The following is a 24259-nucleotide window of genomic DNA, read 5'->3' as shown; positions in this document are numbered from 1 at the left end:
GGGGGCTTTGCCAAGGAGAAATAAAGCTGCAAAAGCTGGCAGCAATCCCTTATGGGGCCCAGAAATGGCGTTCATGGAGGGGGCATCTTAAGGGACCCTGGGGATACACAAAGGAGACCATCCCTCACCACACAGGGAGAAGGCCCATTTGGGGCAAATCCAGTAGATGAAACTCAGGATTTTAATCCACCAGATCAATTCCAGAGTGGCTTTTCATTCTATGAAAGGATCCACAGCAGGATTCTATTAAAGAGCCAGCTCTCCTTGTGCATTTAAAATGGGACTCAAAAGACAAGAATTCAGCCGCCATGTACCTTTATAGGAAGACAAAGGCTATATACACGTACACGGACAGACAATATCTGAAGGGTTTGTTTCTAGTCCACTTATAGAGACCCTGCTGAGCTAAAAGCCCAGACTTGCCTTCTCTCCAGATCTCTCTCCACTCAGCTCAAGGAGTCTAAGCAAGGAAGGGGTGGAGTAACATTCTGTCACCTCATTCAGAAGCAGGAGCAGGCAAGGACCTAAACGAAATTAGGCTGGAAAACAAGGAAACATAAGAACCATACAATGGTTGAGCTGGAAACGCCCTTAGAAATCACCTAATCCAATCCGCTCGGTTTACAAAAGGGGAAACGGAGACTCAGAGAGAGGAAATGACTTGTCCCGAGGCAGAGTGATTTAGTGGCGGAGAGTGGTGCTGGGATCCAGGGCCCTGCCAAGCAGACTGCCACTCTCAAATGGAAAAGCTGCCTCAAGGGGCAGATATAGATTTTCATGCTGCTAAAATTCCGGGACATTGGGTTTGTGGCTTGATGCTCAGTCGGAGGGAGAAGGCTCACAGAACACGAGCCGCAAGCCTATGGGCTCCCCAAGGTGGCTGTGGCCCGCTGGAGGGTGGCACAGGAGGCAGCACATGATGCAGAGGGCCTTTTGCTCCACTTTTGCATTCTCTCTCCCATCTCCCTCCCTTCTGACTCCAACCTAAGCCTCTAAGCCTCGCCTGGCCAACCCCTAGCTCTGCTCAAGAACCCCAGGGCTACCTAACCCAACAAACCAAATTCTTAAGTAAAATATCTCCACCGCAGTCCAGGGGCGACCCCCTGCTCAGGGTGCATCAACTTTCCCACAAATACCAGACAAGATTCCCTTCAAGCCAGGCTATTTAAACCGAGTTTTCTAGGTGTTCTGGACATTGTTATCTCCAATGTACAAAAAAAAAAAAAAAAAAAAGGTTTACTCACAGGCCTTTGGATGAATGCCCAACTGTCCTCTGGGGAGCCTGAATTTGCCTCTGCCTCCATCTGGTCTCATTTAAAGGGGATCTGAAAAAATCTAGTTCCTGCCTCAGCGCCAGAGCTCAGACCTAGGGGCCTCTGCTGTGAAAGGAAACCCAAGGCTACCTCACACCTCATCAAGGGCCATCAAGGGCTGAGAAGGCCGTTCTGCTCCTCTTACCCCAGGGCCTTCATTAGGGGTCAGCGAGGGCCCCGGCAGAAGAAACCTGAGCCCTGAGTCCTGTCCCTGAGAAGGCCTGCAAATCTTTTCCCCAGTCACCTTTAAGTGAGTGGAACGGATGACCCAACTCCGGCCGCCTGAGAGCACACTGCATAATTCAGCAGATGGCTGCCTCTAACGAGAAGACACTGAAGGAGAGGATAACATTATGTCTCACCCTCCTGAGCATGTGGCCTCCTTCCTCCGTGCAGGCAACAGAGAAACCCACGGTTTCAAATCCCAAATCGAGGCAGCAGAAGCCTCCTCCTGCCAAACCGAGGAGGAAGGGTCTGTGTTTCTAATTTATTCTGCCGCCCCCCCTCCAGTTGTTACTTAAAATAATCCATCATTACATAGCTGGTGGCTCCAAGATTTTTATTGAAAGCAATATGGGAGAAAAAAAGAAGGAAAAACCCATGGCTGTGCTATCTGGTTTTAAGCTGAGATTCTTTTTAACATCAAGAGTCTTCAAAGCACCCAAGTATATTCTCCTCTGACCCCCATGAGTGTGCTGGGCAAGTGCAGTGAAAGAGAGAGAAGAGAGGACGTGGCAGGATTTTTATTTCTTAGAAACATCATGAAAAGACCAGACGGGTTTTTAATGAATCTGTGTCATCTGGTAGGTGTTTTGTTGTTTTATCCACTGACCAGCAATAACACTTTGGACTAAGTCACTTGATCTCCCTGTACCCATAAAATAAAGAAGACAATAATACTTGTCCAGGAAGCTGTTGGGGAAAATGAAATCATACAGATGGAAGTATTTTGAGAGCGTTGAAAGAACCATTTATACTTATCCGTGGGATTCCTTTTCTTTTCTCTTTCTCTCTTTCTTGAATGAGGTTTTAATGTTCATGCAATAGAAACCCTACTCCATTGTTCACGCTAACACAAAACCCCAGCTCTGATAATCCAGGAGCGCAGGCAAGTCCAGAAATCAGTCCCATTTCATTCCGGATACCTTTTTCCAGGGGACTTTGCTTCCTAATTAGTTTTGCTCGGGCTAATACAATGGCTTTGCTCCCTTCCAGCACACAAAGGGAGGGGCCGTACTGAATAACAAAGACGGCAATTAACAGAAAATTTACAGAAGAGACACCACAAAGTGAATGCTATGCACATGACTGCAGATCAAAATCTCATGGTACTTTACAGACAAATCGCTCAGCTGTGATGCAGTTTTGGAACAAGAACAGCGCTAACATATGTTTCCGGGATTTAGGATAGGAAAAGGAAACGGGGCTCATTCCTGCCTCTCCTCTAGAAGCTCTGGGAGGGCAGCATCCTATTTGCCTTGGCCACACTAGATCCCCAGCACCTGGCACAGGGTCTGGCAGAGTCTCTGCCCAATAAACACACGTTGAAGAAATGAATGAAAATAGAAGCGTGTGAATTAACAAAGGAAATGTTCCCAGCCCAGTAGCAGAAGTGAGATCTCACCCATCTTCACACCTACCCTTTTCCTAGTTGAAGCCCTCAGGAAGCCTTTCTGGTCACACACCACCCACTGCTGATGAGGTCCCCTTGTCATGAATTCTCATGGCAGGCAGTAGCTCTCCCATGCAGCACTTACCCCATGGTAATTATATAGTTATTGGTGTCTGCCTCTGCTACCAGATGGTAAACTCCTTGAGGAAAGGGACCATGTGCATTTGGGGGGTGTATTGTCATTCCCCTCCAACTTTTTATTTTGAAAAGTCTCGAACACAGAAAAGTTGGGAAATAGTACAATGATCATCCATATACCCTTGACTTAGATTCCATGTAAATTTTCTTCAGTGCTATATCCCCAGCAGAGGTGTGGGTGAATACTGGGATTTTTTCTCCCTGTTCAGGGTAAAATATTATTTTGTGTGAAGTGGTGGATATGGCTGAGGCAGGGAGCTTCAAAGGGAATCAAGGGGAAGTGCCTTTTGACAGCAAGCCCAGGGTGCAGCCACCTGTAGGCAGATGCCCTAAGACACTTGCCCCAGTTAGGGCAAAGCTAGGCCCTGCAAGCTCTTCCATTAGGGAGAAAGACCATTGCCTGGCTGCTATTGGAAGAAAGCATCATTTCCCACATTTTGGATTGTTTCAAGCCAGAATCAAGGTTCTTTCTATGGGCCAGCACTTACAGTCTGTCACTCAAAATGAAACACTGAAAGAAACAGCTCAAGAGCCAGCAGATGCACTGTGCCTGGCTAGGTTACCTGGGACAAGTCATGTATCCTTGGAGGTGGGACCATCCCAAGAATCTGCTATAGTTCTCTAATTATTGTGTCCACAATTTGCCTCTCCAACTAGACTATAAGCTTCAAAGCCAGGAACTGTTTACTACCTTTTTTTATATAGTTGACCAGGGCTAGCCATGGTGCGCGACATTTAGCAGTCAATCAAATAAAACACCTGGGGTAACAACAGAGAAATTGTTTTGTCATGAAGAATCTTCGCAGTGTTCATTCAGATGGGATGGGATTGTATTATGTACAGGAGAACTGAACTTGCAAGTTGCATGCATGCCCAAATAAGGGCCCTACCCAACAACTCTAGGGCCTGTTTTAGTCTAGCCAGAGTGACCCTCAACTGACTCTGGAAAGGACACACGAACACACACACACACATACCAGAGGACTACTTGCATGGCGCCATGTCTCAGAGCTCACTAGACAGAACTCTTAAGCCAGGCATACTCAAGTTTATTCCCCAGTCTTCTCTTCCCAACCCCTGGATACGTGTGCCCTGGAAGAAACAAGCTGCAACTAGACGTCCAAGGTCTCCTGAGTTAATTCCATCTTCCCCTGGTGAATTACAACTTCTTGCAGACACAAAGGAGAGCAGAGAGACAGATGACACATTAATCAAGAGCTTCACAGGCTGCAGGAGGGGGGCATAGAGAGTGACGTCAGTTTTCCCAGAAACCCATTTATCACGATAACAAGGTCTCAAGTGCTCAGGCTGCTCTTTGAGCTTCAGAATCTGGAGTACAATTATGTTCTTCATCACACAGTACGGCAGGGCCGGCCAGAGCAAACTGGAACCATGTAAAGCAAACTGAGTGGCCTTAAACTACCCCCACCTCCATCTGCAGAACAAAGGGATTTCTGCGTTGTGTTGTGCCTGAGGTGAAACACAACCTTCTAGAAAGTTCCCCTGTGTAACATCTGCCCTGCAGTCCTAATTCAGGCAAGGGGACTTGTGAAAGCTAGACAGGTCAATGCAAATTAATTAGCTGACAAGAAAAATCATTAGCATCCTTTTTTGGTCACTAAGGATGGGGCAAGTGTAATCTAGGAGACTAGTTCTTCTACTTAAGCCATGCCACGTCTAAAATACAGGTAAACGAGGAGAAGAAAAGCACTCTGGGAACCCTCAAAACACTTAAAGTAATAGATATTACAGTGCCAAGCTTGGGGAAAAGAGAACTCTCTCAGTTTTCCTTATCCCAGTGCATCCTATCTACTCTGAGTTCTTCCACATCATGAGTACATAAAGAGCTCCGTGCTGGGGTCTGCAGGGTTAGGGGGAGGTTCCAGAGTAATAACTCTGCCCTTCCAAACAGGGACAAGAGGGTGGAATAAATGCATACGCATCCTGAAGAGAAAACACATGGATTCCAGATTCAGATTTTAAAAACAAATCAATTTTAATTACACCAAATATCTAGAGGCTATTTTTTTTTTTTTTTTTTTTGCACTGGAATTGCCTTGCACAGACTATTTCCTTAGTAAGTAAAACAGGTTTTAAAACATGTGTGTGTGTGTGTGTGTGTGTGTGTGTGTGTGTAGATTTTCATCAAGTAGTATTTGGTGTCATGGGATTTGACCTACCTCAATTTCACTCCCCTTCCTGGCCTCAGGGTGCTGGTAATTGTGGGCTTCTGAAAATTCCAGAAACCCATGGATGAATAGAAAGGCTAGGTTGTTCCCCCAAATGGAATCATCCCCTCCCTTTGCAACCAAACTTCTGGTCTAAAACAACAAACAGGGAGCCTCGGGTCACTTCAACATGATTTACGTGTATATCTCGGGCTGGAACACTTTAGTTCTTTAACTGAAGATTTTTTTTTTCCCCCTAGAGTCTGTTGCCAACAAAAAGAGAGACAGCACCGTTTTTGCAAACCTCACAGTTATTTTCCTGAGTCCCCATAGAAAGAAGCCAGCTCCACAGGTTTTGGCACACAAGCCCAGTTCCGCTGAACACACACCATCACAGACCCCCGGAGGCCCGCACAGCCCAGGTCAGGTGCTCAGAAACCTGCCCAAATACGCAGCCAGCCACCTACAGGCCAGCGGACTGCACCCCACACAGACGCGCCAATGGGACCCAGAGGCACGCAGCACAAGCACAGAGGCGTTTGGACGCACAGCCTGAGGTGAGCACACTCAGAGAAACTGGCCAACTCATCTAGGGTCGGAGGGCAGCGGGGTGCCGCCGCCCGCGGGGAGGCACGAGTGCGCGCGCGTGCACTCGGACGCGCACAGTGCTCCACACTCACAGGCTCAGTCACATATGTAATGCATATGGAGGACCCCTCCCCCCGCCAGTCACCTCCCCGCCCCCCTCACTGCTCACCGCCTCCTGCCCGGGGCTAACCCCAGGCCCGGGCCCCTCTTCCTAAGGAGGCCGGTCCCGGAGGGCGGCTGCGCGCAGGGGCGCGGCCCCGCGCTCTAGAAGCCCGGCCAGGGTGCCGGAGTCGCGGAGGGCTGGGCGGCTCGTGCAGCCATTCATTCGGCAACGCCCCACTGGCGGGACAGCGGCTGCAGCGAGGGAAGCGGCGGCGCTCACTGCAGATACTGGGCAATTCAAGTTCGGCCGCCGGCCCTCAGCCTTGGCCAAGCCTCCCACCCGCCCGCCGCCGCCGCGTTCTTGGGGACAGGCTGGGGGACTGAGACGCTGATCGCGGGAGCAGAAGTCCTGCCGCACCTCGGCACCTGGATGCTGCCCACTGCCCTCCTCGCGAGGGCGGCGGCGGTGGCCAGGTCTCCCCCCGCCCTGCCCAGGCCCCTGGTCCGGGTGCTGGCACCCAAGCCCTGCACTCACCACCTGGCGAGCTATGTCGGTCGCTGCCATCGCTCCTGCGTCCGCCAGGGCTGCCACGGGCGCCGCCGCAACGGGAGCTCCAGCACAGGAAACAGTGGAGCTCCTCCGACAAAGAGAAAGTGTTACACTTCGGGCGCGACCAAGTCCTGTGGGGGAGGTGCAAGGGAGGAGCCCCCTCGCCGCTGCTCCAACCCCAACCTCCCCTCTAACGCCCACCCCCTCGGAAGAGAGGTCTGGGGAGGGGACGGATTTAACACGCCGCTTCCCCCTACCCACGCGCTTCCAGTTCTCCCTACAACCTCAATCGCTGGCCGTTGCGAAGGGGGGCGGGGGCTCCCCTCCGTGACCACGTCCTGCCCCCCCCCCGCCACTGGGTTCCGTGGTACGTCCCGACCTCTGCTGAATTGTCACACCCCCCTGCTCTCGCCTTACATCCCTGAGTCCCCAGACCCCCGGAGGCTGGAGGGGAGCCCCCGCCCCTCTCCCTCCCGCGCACAGCTCAGCGGCTGAGCTCTGCAGTCCTCTCTCTCCCCAGCCCCCTGGACCCCTCTTCCTCTCCACCGAGATATCAGGGTGCTGGGATGCAAGCCCCTGCCACTGGAGTCTCGATGCTCCACCACACCTGACTCGCCCCCCCCCCCCTCCCGCAATCGTGGCCCTGGAGTGTTGCTGAGGCCAGATGGGGGCAGCTGCTGCGGCACCTGCAGCTCCATAGTGGAGCTTAGAAAGGGGACGCTGGGGGGAGCCGCCCTGCCGCCCTGCAACTGAGCTGTGACGTGCGGAGTCCGAGGCCAGCAGTCCAGAGACCAAGCGCCCCTTCTGCCCTGGGATTTCTAAGCCTCGGGTACTGTGGTCTGTCATGCCGTGGAGCCGAGTCACCACTGTTAGGTACTTAACACAGACCGGCCCCATGCCTCCTCTCCCCACCCAGCCCCAGATGGTCAGCTTGGGAGCAGAGGTTCAGACCGCCCACCCCTCCCTGCCTTGCCCAGACCAAAGGGGAGTTAGAGGAGGGGCTTGGGGATGAAGATCAGCAGCTCTGTGGAGAGGGATAGTCCGGAGTGAGGGGGAGGGGCTGCCTCCTGCGGCTCTGTCCCGCCCCCTGATGGCCCCCTAACCTTGGGTGAGCCCAGGAGAACCTCCGAAGGCAGAGGCTGTGCCTGTCTGATTTCCTTTCCCTCCTGGCCATCCACCATCGCGGGTCCCCTCCTTTACCCTTGGCACCTCTCCAGCCCTGATTCCCCCTTCCTTCTCCCCTGGGAGTGGCCCCTTGCTAGTTCCCTGGGACTGGCGAACCCTGACAGATTTGGCGTGCCAGAGACCCGAAGGGGCGGAACACTCCAGTCCTCAAAAGGGCAGATGCTCTGGTCTCAAAAGGGGACCCAGACCCTAGAGAGGCACGTGGGACCGCGGGGGGGGGGGGGGGCGGAGGGAGGAGAGGCAGGCTTATGGGCAAAAAACTGGGTCCGCAGGGGGTCCAGGATGGGGGCACGGGAGATGACCCGGCAGCAGCCCAAGGCGGGAGCAGCAGAGGGGGAGGCAGGAGGGAAGAAAGCAGCAAAACAGGAACCAGGGGGAGAGAGGGAGAAGGGAGGCAACCCAGTGGCCTGGGCCTGTGGGAAAGGAAAGGCTGCAGAGAAATGGGGTGGCCACATGAGGCGCTTTTCTGGCCCTTGATTCCACCTGCCAGGACAGTGCTTCTCACCCCTGTTTTGGGAAGCTTCTTAAGTGCAAAGTGCACCTGGAGAGCGAACAGTCTGCACAATGCATCCCCAGTGCCTAGCTCGGGGCCTGGCACTCAGGAAGCAACAGATTAAGCGTGTCCTGAACAGGAGGCCAGAGGATTTGGATGCGTGTGGGGGAGTGGGCATACAAAAGAAAGAAGAGACGTAGGAAGGCTGTGTAGGAGGAACCGTTGGAAGGCTGGGCCCGGATCGGATGGGGGCGGGGAGTCAGAGTTGACTGGTCTTCCCTGGCAAAGGCTGGAGCGCCGTGGACCGGGAAGGGCCAGAGGTTACTACTTCTGTTCTGGACACGGGGTTGGGTGGTGGTGAGACCAGGAGCACGCATTTGGAAGCCAGAACTGAGAGCTGATACCCAGAGTGGGGGAGGGTCTGCAGAGCTGGGCTGGTGGAGTACTGGGCTCCAGGGAACCCCGCCTTCCTCCGGGTGTTCTGCCCTCCCGCTTTAGTGCTCCCTGCTAACCAAAGCTCCACAGATTTCAGCCCAGCGCCTTAGCGCAGAATCCTTAGTAGCCGGCCAGTGTGCCCCACTCTGCCCTCCTGTCCCTAGGGACCCTCAGAACTTCGCGGAGTCCTCCTCCTCCGAAACACTGGATCTCTCAGGCTAGAACCAAGTGTGTAATTCAAGTCTCCAGCAACCCTTTCATCAATCCAAGACCTGCCACCTGCATCTGCAACCCCCCTGGGGGGCCTGGGCCTCCCAGTTTCCTTGGGGTGTGGGTTGGTGTTGATGTATGAGGAGGTGTGCCTTTGTATGTCAGTGTGCTTGTCTGCTGTGTCTGTTTCAGTATGTGTCAATGTGTGTGTATTTACTCCTATGCATTTACTCCTATGTTTGTATTGGTGCATGTTGGCCAGTGTGTGTGTATTTCAGTATGTCTGTATCAATGTGTATGTCAGCATGTAATTTCAGTGCATCGGTGAGTATGTAAAGGTGTGTATTGCAGTATTGTGTGTTGCTCTGTGTCAGTATGTACATGTCACTGTGTGTATTGGCATATATGTCAGTGTGTGTATGTCAGTGTGCATGGGTATGTGTAGAGAGGTTTTTAGCTCACTATGTTCTGGGCTTCACATACCTTATCTCACTCAATGCAGTGGGCCAATAACTGAGAGATGTGGATTATGTTTATTTCAACAAAGAGGTTGGAAACTCACTGGGTTTGTGTCTCCCAGTCTTTGGTGCTGAGTGGACAGGAGGACTCTCATGAGTGGTCAGTTTCTTCCGTGATGAGTTTGACCAAAAGATCCACTTCATGCCCTGGCTGGTGTGGCTCAGTTGGTTAAGCATCATCCTGTGCACGGAAAGGTCTCCGGTTTAATTCCTAGTCAGGGCACATATCCAGGTTTCAGGTTTTGTCCCTGGTCAGGATGCATCCAGAAGGCAACTGATTGATGTTTCTCTCTCCCTCCCTCCCCCCCTCTCTTTCTCTCCCTCTCCCCCTCTCTCTTCCTCTCTCTCTAAAATCAATTTTTTAAAACATCTCCTTCATGAAGAGGCATTGTGGACCCTTGGGCACTACCATGAACAGAACATGTGTTCGTGTTCCATGTGTCCTCAAGGGGTCCCTTGGGCCCAGCACAGTGTCTGGCAGGTGCTCAATCAAAGTTTGTTGAATGACTAAATGAATGGAAGCATGTAAATGTGGTGTTTTCAGTGACTCCACTGTCCTTAAGGAAGCTGGAGCAAGCAGCAGACTTCCCAGAGCCAGCAGGTGACTGTCATTAGCATGCTGATGTTTGTGGAACCAGACTCCCCGGGGAGGGGAAATGGCCACCCCAGCTGAAAGGAAGTGGGCCCTAATTGGAGCCAAGCTTTAGGAAGGTCACCCTGACTGCTGGGGTAGGAGGTACTAAGACTGGAGGGGGGGGGCAGCGAGGGGGAAGAGGGCAGTGAAATGGAGCTAAGAGCTCAGGAAAGGGCTTTGTCCCAAAACCGCTTCTTTTGGAAAGAGAAGGATTCGTCGAGTTGGTCTGAAGTGAAGAAACTGAGAATGATCTGAAAAGTAAGACCAAAGAGTGGGAGGAGGGGGACAAGGAGAAGCGGAGGGAAAATGATCTGGGATTAACCAAATCCAGACAGTGCAGATAGAATCTGAAATCCAGTTAAGGGGCTAAATCAAGGTGAATTAAGGATTCCTTTGTGCACTTACCTGCTGCCCTTGCTTTCGCATTTGTTTATTCTGGTGGTTCTCAGAATGTGGTCTTTGGAGCAGCAGCAGCAGCACCTGGGAAGTTATTAGGAATGCAAATTCTCAGCCCTGCCCCCAGCCTACTGAATCAGCACCTCCATGACTGGGACCCAGCACTCTGTGTTTGAGCAAGTCCTCCAGGGGTTTCTAATTTAAGTTAAGGTTTGAGAACCACTGGTTTATCTGAAATCTAGCCGCGGAGGGATGAGACACAGGACTGATAAGGTTTGGCAGGATATCAAGGGAAAAGTTTGAAGCCTGGGCTGTAACAGTAATGGTAGATCCTGGCAGCATAAGGGTATGGAGTGCCTAGGGCTGGGGAAGGGGTGCAAAAAGGGTGGAGAGGGGACCCCTGTAGGGAGCTGTGGGGTTCTAAAGGTAAACTTTGCCTCCTTTGCAGTTTTACTCCTTTATTTCACAAATATGCCCTGAGCCCCCACTGTACATTAGCCACTATGCTAAGTGCCAAAGAACTCCAGAAAAAAAAAAAGGGTGACAAGGACCCCTACCGTGACCTGACAGAGTTCCCAGGCCGGTTGCCAGATAGCTCCACAAACAACCAGTAATGTGATAAGCAATATAATCAGTCTGGAGCAAGACCCTGGGGAGGCAGGAACCCAGAGAGGTGAGGGAAGGCACCTCGAAGCAGAGTCATTTGGATAGTCTTGGTATATGAGTAGGGGTTTATCTGGCCAGCAAGGGGGCGGGACAGTACAAGATCAGCATGTGTAAAATCACAGAAAAAAAGGACAGAGAACAGTTAGGGAATTGCAAGTCTCGGCCTGCCAGAGAGAGTGCTAGAGGGGGCACAGTGGCTGTAAATGATGCTGGAAGATAAGATGGAGTCAGATCACCTTGGCTGGTGTTGTCAGTGGTTAGAGCATCGGCCTGCACATGCGAGAGGCAACCAATCCACGTGTCTCTCTCACACCGATGTTCCTCCCTCCCTCCCTCTCTCTCTCTCCTCCTCCCTCCCTCCCTCCCTCCCTTCCACTCTCTCTAAAAAAAATAAATGGAAAATATCCCCAGATGAAGATTTAAAAAAAGGGGGGGAGTTCAGATCTGGAAGGTCTCATTGGTCCTGCCAAAGAGCTTAGATTTTATGTCCCAAAGTAGGGGTTCTCAAGCCGTGCTCTCCAGGGACAATGCCTGCTCACTCTGGAACCATACCCAGTGCAAATGGGATGGATGCTCACAGTAAAAATAAATAAATAATCGGTTAATGGGTAGAAATTTCTCTATTTTAACCATAAATTTTCCCTAAATCTTTGACAGATGCTCCTGCTTATCTGCTAGCACGCAACAAAACAAATGAACGAGTAGCAAATGAATATTAAATAGACAATCCCAGGATGGATCATGCTTAATTCGACAGTTAATTTTTTCATGGACATCTGTGCTTATGGCTATGATCTTATACTGCACACACACACAATGCAGACATATTTTCTGCTAGTAGAAGTGTTCTTTTGAAAAGACTTTCATTTCACATGATGCGATTTAATAGATCAATTATGTCATGGCATCCCAATGCTGTACCACCTGAACCAGTTGGAGAAACTAATTGTTCCTTAGATGGCAAGGAGCCACTGAAGGGTTTGAGCAGGGGAGTGATAGGAACATACTTGCAATTTTGAAAGGTCACCCTGGCTCCAGCTTGGGGAATAGATTGACACAGAAAGCGATTAAAGCAGTTAGAACTCAGGAGTCAGAATACTATTGTAGCAGTTCTGGCTAGAAATGATGGTGATGGTCACAGTGACATTGGAGTGGAGTGGCATAGAGGGAACAGAGTCAGCATTAAAAGGGGCCACCATTAAGGACCTTGTGTGCCATGCTAAGGATGCTGAAATTTCAACCTTTAGGGACTAAAGAGCCTTTGAAGCTTGCTTTCTTTTCTTTTCTTTTTTTAAATAAGTTTGTATTGATTTCAGAGAGACCAAGGGAGAGGGAGAGAGAGATAGAAACATCAATGATGAGAAAGAGTCATTGATCGGCTGCCTCCTGTACACCCCCTACTGGGGATCAAGCCCGCAGCCCAGGCATGTGTCCTGACCCGGAATCGAACCGTGATCTGGTTCATAGATCGATGCTCAACCACTGAGACACGCCTGCTGGTGAAGCCATGTTTCTTAATGGATGGTGCCTGAACCAACTGCAATAGACTCACCCATAGTACTTCTTATAAATGCAGAGGCCTAGACCGCACCTTGGACCTGCCAAATCAGACTCATATGGAGAAGTATGGGTTTGTTACAAGCTTTCCAGGTGGTTCTGAGCAACATCACAGCTGGAGAACCACAGCATGAATGGTTTTTTGAGCAGTGGCATGACACAGCAAGATCTACATTTACACCAATTACTTGAGCCACCACATGAAGGTATGGCTGAATGAGGGCAAACTTGGGACAGGGAGACCAGTTAGGAGACTACTGTGATAACCCTAGTCTGGCTTTACACATTGGGCAAGAGCCAGAGCTCAAGAGAAGGCTGGGCTTGCTGCCCACATCATGATATACTAGGTCTCCTTAGCCCCCGATTCACTCACACTGATGTAGACAAATGATACAATTTTGTGTTTCCTCAAACAATTCTTGTTTGCCAAAATTAGTCCGCAGAGGTCTTCCTAGAGTCACAGAGTTAATCTAAGATGTGTAATCCTGTAAAATGCACTGCATACCTACTATTCCTAGGGCACTGCCCTGGGCACTGTGGGAGGTATAAAAAAATATAAGGGATGACTTCCGTCCTCAAGGTACTTACTGTTTAAGTGGGGAGTCTAGACAGATACGCACTAAAAGTCAAGTAGTTGTCTGGCCGGCATGGCTCAGTGCTTGAGCATCCACCTATGAACCAGGAGGTCACAGTTCGATTCCCAGTCAGGACGCCTGCCAGGGTTTCAGGCTCGATCCCCAGTGAGGTGTACAGGAGGAAGCCAATCAATCACTCTCATCATTGATGTTTTTTTTTTCTCTCTCTCTCCCTTCCTCTCTCTAAAATCAATAAAAACATTAAAAAATAAATAAATAAAAGTTAAGTAGTTAATGCCAGATGTGTCATAAGGCAGTGTCCAACATATGGTAGAGACAATAAATATCAGCGCTCTGTTTCTCTACCTGGTGGTAGTCACATGGGTGTTTGCTTTATAAATATTGGTCTTTGCTATATCTTTATGCTTTAGGAACTCTTCTGGGTGTGTTACATTTCACAAGATAAAGTAAGGTTAAGAAAGGTAAGAAGTTCTGTGAGTTGAAGGACATTAATCAGCAGCCCATAGACATGGTACAGAATCTAGAGAAACAAGGTCTCTATCTTGCAGTCCTCTACAGATGAACCACAAGCCCTGTGAAAGGACTAAACTAAGACACAGATGGATAAAATATGGTAATAACACCTTGCGAGATACTGGCTTCACCATCACCACCATTAGTCATTGATTAAAATAAGGTCTTTGTTTGTATCAATCTCTCAACACTTTGCATTTAGATACTGATTTATCTTTGTATCCATACACATGTGCATATGAACGTGAGGGCTTGCACGCATACACATGCATACACACAAAGAACATCTTAGTCCAAAACAGACTTTATGGGTCAAAAATTAGGAATAAAATATCAGGTTCAAAAGAGAATTCAAATGCTATTGCTAGTGGATTAACATAATTGTTGTGATTAAGCTTTAAATATGATTCTTAGCTTCCTGGAAGCCATAGCAAAAGGAGAAACACTAGCTGGCCTACTTTTATGTATTTCCTATACGAAAGGCTCACTAAGTGATTTATTGGTCCCACAAATATTAATCGAGTACCTATTGTGTGCCAAGTCTTCGACTAGGTGCTGAAGATCAATGGTGAGCAAAAACAGACTTGGTCCTTGCCTTCATGGAGTTTATGATCTAGTAGGAAAGACAAATAATCAAATAATCACGCACATAAATGCAAAAATATAACTGTAATAAGAGCAATTAAGGGGATGTTTATTATGCCCTGAGAACCTATAATGGTAGGGGGTGGTGGTGAAGATTTGACTCAGCCTAGCATGAGGTTTCCAAATTCATACAGTTGTTTTTTTAATGAGGAAGCAAGTATAGCTTATCTGAAGAAAAAAAAGCCATAAATATTCATTATGACTTAATGTCAGAACTTGTTTTCTAACTTGGTTCTTATTTAATGTTACAGATAATGTTATCTTTTTACTCAATTAGAGTTTACATTAAATATTATTTTGTATTAGTTTCAGGTGTATGGCATAGTGGTTAGACAATCACCTATGCCCATGTCATGGGTTGACGCTCAACCACTGAGCCACAACAACTGGATGAAGTTTGCTTTCATATGATATTCCCCACTCTCCCTCCTTGACTGGAGCCTATAACACTTATGTGGCCTTTGCTGAACTGGAATAGTATTGAGGGTTTTTATGACCATGGCAGGTTATTAGTTAATGCCATGCTCCATATTGTGGAACTCAGGGACTCAACAGAGTGCTTTTTGACATGTTAGCAAATAGTCAAAACTGCTTTCTGAGGAAGATCCGTGCTTCACTGTAAGTAGTTTCATGGCCTACTCCAGAGGTCCTATGACCTTCCATTTAGGTGAGGCCAGAGGTCAAGCTTCTCAACTTTCATAAGAGAACATACCAACCACAACCTCTATTGGTTTCCAAAATAAATTGATTTCTTTCAATAAACAATAGAGATAAAATACTAGTTCTCTAAGCCCTTATCAGAGATTACAGGTTTAAATCACCTTCCATGTAGTTCTGATCACAAATCTAGACAAGAAAACTGATATTTTGGGAAAGTTTGTTTAAAGTGGGGTGTCCACAGTTTTTTCCATTGTAGGTCGCGTAATAATAAACGTAGCTATGTACAGGCCACATAAATGGATAGTGATAGTGAAATATGGCTTATCGGCTATTCCACAATATGGATTGTTGGGACAGTAACACAAAAGCATACAAAAAAGTTTAACTGTATTTACGCAAAAGTGTGTATTTATAGGCCTATTGTTGATCATTGGTCAATTTTGATTGATTCAATGAGAGTAGAACACTGATATTTAACAAAATGAACTGCAGAAGTGGGAGCTATTCAGTCTGGGCCTTTCTCATGCTGATTCCAAAGACAGACTCCCAATAGGGCTTCACTTTTGTTAGTTTTAAGAAAGAGAACACACTTCAGCTGCATCAGGAAGACCTTAACCTTGTCTAGACCTTGGCCATCCCACCCAAGTGGTTGGGATACTGTTTACCTGAAAAATTCTTGGTGGATCCAGTTAACTGAGCTGAATGTTGATACACGATAGTGGTGGGTTTGATAATTTAGTCATGGCAGAGTATAAGTAAATAAATGACAGCCCAATATTTGTACTCTCAAGGCAACCATAAGATGTCTTTTAAATTGTATTTTGTTTGTTTGTGAAAATAAAAGACTGTCTGTACTAGTCAAAACCTATGAAACAGATGAATTGAGTGGTATGTGAATTAAATCTCAATAAAGCTATTATATTAGAAAAAAAAACACACTTGTCAACCTGACCATCCCATCATCTTACCTTAAACTCAGTTGGGCCCTCTGCACCCTACCATGGCTTTTACACAGAATGCAGGACAGTCAACCATGTCTGGCACCTGCCAGGCATGGCTCAGGCCTGAAAGCTGGCTCTGATCCTGCTGTTACTACTCTGCTCTTTTTGGCTTACAGATTCCTGGCTCTGCATGTCTAGCCTAAGGTAAGAGACTCCCTCCTCCAGTCCTGGGCTCTTGGGATCCTGTTGTCTAAACTCTCCTCTGCACCCCTCCCCCCACATACAGGGAAGGAAATCCTCACAAATGTAACTTATTTTCCACCAAACATAGTGCAGCATTCTTCAAAATCTACGAATGCATCAAAGACAAGACAGCTCAGCAATGGAAAATGAGTGGTTTCCAGTCACCATCTGCCCAATCCACATGTCCAGTTGGAGCCTGCATTTCCTTGAACAAATCAATAGGGCTTTTGTTTGTCCCCTACAGTTTCAAGTTCAATGTGTTCAGATGTCTCATCACATCCCTAAAAAAATATAATCCTGTGAATCACCGGAGGTCTCACAAATTGGATTTGGGGACACTTTTATTCCAAACAGTCCTTGATTGGAGATGGCAGCTCAGTAAATCTCCATGCTTAGGATCAATCTCTTCTAAATAGCTCATAAACTGCTCATGATCAAAGACATGAGCACAGAGAAAGTTCTTCATTGCTTTCTCCATCACATCATGTGGTGAACTGGATTTGCAAAATTCATGGCATGAGGTATGAGGCAATGACAGCTGGGCCCACCAAATTTCTCTTGGCTTGAAGACATTATTTAAATCATGTTTGCCGTTCAAAGAAGATGCTCCATATATAGCAAGTGAACTTTTCCATGTTTAGAACTTTTTCAAGTCCTTACTTTGAGCTGGTCAGAAGCTCCTAATTCATGTGGGTTGGCATTTAAAAAAAGCACAGACTCTGGAGCCATACCCCTTTGGTTTTAAATCTCCGTATGCCTCTTGCTAGCTATGTGATCTTAAGCAAAATGCTTAACGTTTTGTGCCTCAGATTCTTCTTTCCATGTAAGATTCAAATAATGATCATAAGAGTACCTATGCTATGGTGCTGTTATGAGGATTAAATATGTTTAAATTTGTAAAATGCTTTGAACAATACTGGCATACAGTGAATGCTGTAAGTATTCATTGTTAAGTAAATTAGGTTATTTTTGCTAAAAATCTAAGGCAGGCATAAATACCTCCTGCCGCTTTCCCAGGCAATGTTTGGGTGTGCAGGCTTCATGTTAGACACCCTGGATAAGGGATATACGATTCATGCCCTCTCTTATATACTCTAAGTTCTATTCTTCAGTCAAATTAGACCACTTGAAATCTATATATTTGGTAGTCTTTGCAGGAAACACCTTCCCTGAGTTTTACTTCAAATGCTAGGTCTTCAACTTTCTTCAAAGATCGTTACAATAAAGAGTCACATGAAATGCTTTCTGCTGACTATTTTAAAAATGTTGAGGACAATATCCAATATAGCACATATTTGCACCTCCAGGCAAAAGCTCTTCTCTGAGTTCCAGCTTCATGTATCCAACTGCCCATCTGGCATCTCCATTTGGATATTTCAAAAGAAACAAACTCAAAAAATCTAAGAAAAAACACATCATTTCCTCCCCTCTCGACCTTCAACCTGATTTTCATCCAGTGTTCCACTTCTCAGAAAGTGGTAGCCTCACTTATCCTGTCCATATGTCAGAATCAAAGAAGTCATCCTTGATCCATTCCTAGATATACACTCAAGAGAAATGAAAACATATGTCCACACAAAGACTTGTACATGAATGCTCATAGCAGTGTTAATCATAAAAGCCAAAAAGTGGAAACAACCCAAATGTTCATCAATGGATGAATGAATAAAATGCGGTATGTCCCCAGTAGGGGCCGTGCAGGAGGCAGCTGATCAATGACTCTCCCTCATCAATGATGTTTCTCTCTTTCTCTCCCTCTCTCTTCCTCTCTTTGAAATCAACAAAACATATTTTTAAAAAATATCCACTGTGGGCAAGGGTTGAGAAAATGAGCACTCTCATACTCTGGCTACTGGGTGTGTAGATTGCTATGTCCTACGTGGAAGACAATTGGACCTTCAAATGTTTACTGTGAGGCCCCACAATTCTACCCTTGAAAATTTATTCCAAGAAAATGATCACTCGTGTGTATAATGGCATACACAGGAGGATATTTAACGAAGCACTGTCTGTAATAGGAGAAGGTTGAAAACTAGCTAAATGTTTAACAATAGGATATTAGTTAAATCACGGTGCATTCATCCAAAATGATTAATATGTTCATAATAGAATCTTGAGTAAAAATAAGAAGTTACTAAAAACTGTGATGGAAAGATCCTAGATTTTCTATTTAAATAGTATATAATATAGATATCTAAATTCAAAAACTGCAAAGATAAATACCAAGTTATTGACTATGAGTTTCTTCTGGAGTCTTTTTATCCTATATAGTTCTATGTTGTGTTAAAATCTTTTATGAAATGTACTCACGTATTGCTTGCATAATTGAAGAACTTTCAAATAAAAAAAGAAAAAGATAGAACATCAAAGGTAAATATGCATATATATGACCATTTGTATTATATATTTGTACTATGTGTGTGTGTGTGTGTGTGTGTGTGTGTTCAGATCATATATACATGTATATATATCAGATCATATATATATATGAACTGAACTGCCCTAGCTGGTTTGGCTCAGTGGTTAAAGCTTCGGCCCTCGGACTGAAGGGTCTCAGGTCGGATTCCTGTCAAGGGCACATGCATCGGTTGCAGGCTCGATCCTCAGCCCCGGTCTGGGAGCGTACCGGAGGTAACCAATCGATGTGACATCGATGTTTCTCTCTCTCTCTGTTTCCCTTCCACTCTCTCTGAAAAACAATGGAAAAAATATCCTCGGGTGAAGATTAATAAAAAAAGGATCTGAACTAATAATTATGAAGGTATTAACAGTAGTTGTTCTGGGTTGTGGGATTATGGGTGACCTTTATGATCTTTTTGCTTGCCTATATTTTCTATAATTAGCATTTATTATTTTTATAATAAGAGAACACCATAAAATATATTTCATTTAGGAAAAAACACAGATTACAATGAGAAATAGAGGCCGAGAGAAGGTTATTTATGCTGGCTAGCCAGCCCATTATCTTCTGGGAAGCAGATCTATGTTGGGGACCACATTTTCATCAGAAGGTTGCTTAGTGACCATAGAACCAGAGCAAAGGGCTTAGCTAGAGGGCTTTAATGTCCAAAGACAGCAAGTGATGACAGCCTGATGCGCTCATCTCCCCTGCGGTGATACATTGCCTGCCCCGAATAAACTGCCTTTAGAACAGCCTGACACACCTGGTGCCCCAAGAATCTACCCCAAGATTGTTCCACCCCATTGCACTGGACCCTCCCTGCTTGTGTGCAGCTTAACTTCACCTGACCATGTCTCTGACTGACAGGAAACTCTCAGCTCCGCAAAGTTTCAAATCTGCCTGGATTCATAATCCTGTACTCCCAGGGCTCATACTAGATTGCTGCCCTGGCTCTAGTCCCATCCTGAGACACACATACATTTTTGTCCTTAAATTCCAGGACACATCCCTGTGGCATTATACTAAAGTACATACATCGTAAGTTATAGATCAATGAATTTTTTAAAATATGTTTTTATTAATTTCAGAGAGAGGAAAGGAGAAGAAGAAATAGAAACATCAATGATGAGTCATTGATTGGCTGCCTCCTGCATGCCCCCTACTGGGGATCGAGCCTGCAACCCAGGCACGTGCCTTGAGCAGAAATCGAACCCTGATCTCCTGGTTCATAGGTCGAAGCTTGACCACTAAGCCACACCGGCCAGGCTAAATCAATGAATTTTTACATACTTTTACATACACCTGTATCTATGTATCCAATTCATGATGTAGGCCAATTCATGACCCCAGAAGTCTCCCTCCTGACCCCTCCCAGTTTATCTCCCCAAACCAATTCTCTGACCTCTCTAGCACCTTACATAAACATGTTTTTTACTAGCTCTTGTGAGTTTCTCTTACCCGCAATCTGAGAGTCCTAATTCAACGTGTTTCAGACTGTAAGTGGCAACCCATTAGTGGCTTTTGAAATCAAGCATTTTCTTTTTCATAAAATAGAGAAAATATCAGAGGGCATCCTAGGTAATCAAGGGTATTATTTTGAAACTTTTACGATAATGTGTGTCTGTGGATGTGAGTGTGTGGATGCTAGGTCGCCATGAAAAATGCATTTTGCAGTGTGGGTCACATTCAAAAATGTTTTCAAAACACTGCATGAGCTCCCACAGGGGGTGGAGGAGAATTGCTGCCCCTTCTCAGCCCCACGCCTGGAGAGCATTTCAGCTGACAAGCTATGAGGTCTCTAGGGGACATGTGACACCTCTCTGCCCCACAGGCTTCTCTGTGAGGGGACTGGCTTGCTCCCTTCTGGGCTGAGCCTATCCATCAAGCCTCTCTGTGTCTCAGTGCATCAGGGAAGAAGACAACCAGGCCAAGCCTGGGCTAAGTTAGACAGTTGGCCCTGGGCAGCACCTCCTGATCTAGGACTGCCCTGGGGCACTGCCCTCCACCTTGCCTGGTGCGTTATCTTGGCTGCTCTAGGTGAGGTCCACGGTGGTGGAGAGGAAGGCAGCCTGGGAAACAGACTTTTAAAACGAGTTACATGGGGATTCTATGTACCGATCTTGCAGGTTTTGTGCAAGCTTGAAATCATTCCCAAATAAGAAATGAAAAAAAATAATTTAGAACGAATAACTGCCTTCTGGAGACTCCTTCTCTCCTATGAGCATTTCTGGCTGGGAAGGGGAGGGTAACTCTGTGACAAATGGGTAGGGGTGCTTCCTGGGGGCAACTGAAGCCTGAGTCCTCTTTGCTGCTATGAGTTCATCTCCACCGCATACTGTAGGTTTCTAGATAAATCCGATATTAATCAATATAGGTCTTACTGCCAGGTTGGGACAGTGGTTTATAGCCGGGGCAGAAACCTCCCAGATATGTGACTACTCTCTAGAAGTGCCACCCTCTGATTTGCCCCCATCCCCACTGTCTGAGAGAGGTGCACGTCCCTGTACGGGTCCAACTCCAGTCTGTCCTCAACACAGCAGCTGAGGGACCTTTTCAAAGCACAGGTGTGTCACTCCTCTATGAAAAACCCCGCAGTCACCTTATCTCCTCATTGCCTTGCCATGGCATTCCAGCCTCTGTATGATCAGCCCACGCTCACCCTTCTGGTGCTTTCTCCTGGCAATGCCAGCCTTGCCCAGGAGAACAGAACTACCCCAGCTCCCCCACGTTTGGTGCAGTTTCACACATCTGTGCCATTGCTCATGTGCTTTCTTCTACTTTTTGGGGTTTTGTTTTTTGTTTTTTATGCACATGGAGTCTCTGCAGGCTTTGATGCCTGGCCCTGGTCACATGGATATTAGGGTGTCAAACCCACTTTTTCTGACCTCTGTGTCTCCTGCACATCCTGCTCTCTCTCTCTCTCTTTTTAATGTTTTTATTGATTTCCGAGAGAGGAAGGGAGAGGGAGAGGAAGGGAGAGGGAAAGAGATAGAAGCATCAGTGATGAGAGAGAGTCATTGATCGGCTGCCTCCTACACACCCCCTACTAACCAGGAATCCAATCCCAATCTCCTGGTTCATGGATCCACGCCCAACCACTGAGCCACTCTGGCCAGGCTTCCTTCTACTTTGAAAACCCTTTCTTCGTAGTTGCCTACTGCCGATTGCTTGCTTAGGTCCCACTCATTCTTTGGGACTGGGTTCAAGTGCACTTCCCCTCCACCTACAGTCTGTGCCAGGGCCCCTCCTCTGTGCTCCTATGGCACCAGCGCTTATGGCTCTCAGGAGCTCTTCATGTTGCCCTGAATTTCCTATTTGTCTGTCTCCCCTGCTAGAGGGCAAGGATCGCGTCAATCCTAGTCACCATGGGGTCCCCAGAGCCAGCACAGTGCCTGCCACACAGTGCAGGGTGTGCTCAGTAAACAGCCAGTAAACAGAACTAAACTAGTGAGTGTGAAGCAAACTGAGTCTCCCAGTGGACACGTGCGTTTACTCTGACACCGCAACCACTCACTGTCAATATGCAGTTGGCTTTCCTTTTCTTTTTTTTTAAAGTGATTTCAGAGAGAGGAAGGGAGAGGGAGAGAGAGACAGAAGCGTCAATAATGAGAGTCACTGATCGGCTGTCTCCTGCACACCCTCTACTGGGGATCGAGCCTGCAACCCGGGCATGTGCCCTGACTGGGAATCAAACTCATGATCTCCTGGATCCTACTAGGTCAATACTCAACCGCTGAGCCACACTGGCAGGGTATTGGCTTTCTGACCTTACCCCTAATTAAAGTAGACTGGGGCCTGGCCGGGTGTGGCTCAGCGGTTGAGCGTCGACCTAGGATCCAGGCGATCAGGGTTCGATTCCCGGTCAGGGCACATGCCCGGGTTGCGGGCTCGATCAATGACTCTCTCATCATTGATGTTTCTTCTCTCTCTCTCTCCCTCTCCTTTCCTCTCTCTGAAATCAATAAAGATATATTTATAAATAAATAAATAAATAAATAAATAAAGTAGACTGAGGACCTGGGGTATGATTTGAGTCATACCTGAAAGAGTCCCCCATCTCCAACGTAGCTCCCATCTCCCTACATGGCTAAAAGGGGACTGTTTCCACTCCTCTAATGCAAATGCCCCCGGGAGAGGTAACACATTTAACTGGTATTTAGTCCTTGATCCCCATATGTGACTCCATTTACCAACTCAGTTCTTCTTCCTGATAGAAACAGCGCAAAATAGCTTGGCTCCCAGGTGGTAGATGCTATGGTAGAGGTTCCTAAAAAAGAAAGAGATTCATTTTTATTCCTTCATTCTACAGATATTTATCAAGAAGCCGCTATGTAGTCAGCAGTGTGCTGGGAACTGAGGACACAGCTGAGAGAAGGGCTGACACCATCCAGCCCTCATGGAGCTCACAGTCTAATAGAAGTCAAGAGTTAAGAATTGCATATAGCCTGGCTGGTGTGGCTCAGTGGTTGAGCAGCGTCGACCTAGGATCCCGGAGATCGCAGTTTGATCCCTGGTCAGGGCACATGCCTGGGTTGCAGGCTCGATCCCCAGTAGGGGGTGTGCAGGAGGCAGCCGATCAATGACTTTCATTATTGATGCTTCTGTCTCTCTCTCCCTCTCCCTTCCTGTCTCTGAAATCAATATATATTTTTTTTAAAAAAAGAAGAAGAATCACATGCAGCCAGTTTGGCTCAGTGGTTAGATTGTCAGCCCCTGGTTGCAGATTCCCCACCCTGGTCTGGGCGCATGTGTGAGGCAACCAATCCATGTGTCTCTCTCACATCGATGTTTCTCTCTCTCTCTTCCTCCCTCCCTTCCACTCTCTCTAAAATATAGATGGAAAAAATATCCTCTGGTGAGGATTTTAAAAAATTTATTTTTCTCGGGACATTTACAACTAGCCTACTATAGTTGGGCAAAATCATCTGACACAAATATATCATGTAATTTATCATGTGTATTGCTTTCACACCATCGTCAATTTAAAAAATCGTAGGTCGAACCATCATAAGTCGGGGACCGTCTGTATAAATAACCTAAAAAGTGCATTATGATGGGAAAGAGGGGAAGTAGCAGTGGCTGGAAAGGGGTGTAGTGGAGTCGAAGCGGGGATGGTTTGTTTTTTCATGAGAATTCTGAGCAGGCTGTGATGCAAGCTCACTTGGAAGCAGCACTGGATGGTGGAAAAGGCTTGGGCTGAACCTCGGTTTATATCTCATCTCTACCAGATGGAATGAAAGTTAGAGCTTAGGCTTGGAAACTAGACTGCCTCAGCTCTAACCCCAGCTCCATACTTAGACTTCACGCTGGGGCTGTGGGCCAGTTACTTGTTGTGCCTTGGTTTCCCTTTCTGTCAAATGGGCATAATAATAGTACCCACTCCATAGGATTGCTATAAGAAATGAGATAATTCATGTGAAGCGCTTACAGCATGGAGTGCCTGGTACATAGTTAGTGCTTGCTATGCATTAGCTGCTATTTTTGTTGCTATTTGGCAATGGCTATGTCATTTAACCTCTCATCTGTCAATCAACCTCCCATTTAACTTATCAGTCCTCATTTGATTGCTCTAAGAGTTCAAAGTGCCTGGCACATAATAGGCATTTAGTAACAGTCAGTTTCCTTGGTTGTTTTT

General features: G+C 47.0%; 1 protein-coding gene across 10 annotated transcripts in view; it reads right to left on the bottom strand.

Annotated features, from left to right (window-relative positions):
• SEPTIN6 (septin 6) overlaps positions 1-6946 on the bottom strand; it is a 65715-nt gene extending 58769 nt beyond the window's left edge. For 4 of the 10 annotated variants that reach the window (XM_081126388.1, XM_081126390.1, XM_081126385.1 and 1 more), the window contains exon 1: positions 6517-6669. In XM_081126388.1, coding sequence (XP_080982514.1) covers positions 6517-6546 — 30 coding nt within the window. In that variant the 5' untranslated portion in view covers positions 6547-6669. Of the gene's footprint in view, positions 1-6516 lie in introns of all 10 variants that reach the window. The other 6 variants (XM_081126391.1, XM_081126387.1, XM_081126382.1 and 3 more) reach the window with 5 other exon arrangements.
• Between the last annotated feature and the right edge of the window lie 17313 nt (positions 6947-24259).

This window comes from Miniopterus schreibersii (assembly GCF_964146895.1).
Source record: "Miniopterus schreibersii genome assembly, chromosome: X".
Lineage (NCBI taxonomy): Eukaryota > Metazoa > Chordata > Mammalia > Chiroptera > Miniopteridae > Miniopterus > Miniopterus schreibersii.
This window is presented reverse-complemented; position numbering and strand designations above follow the sequence as displayed.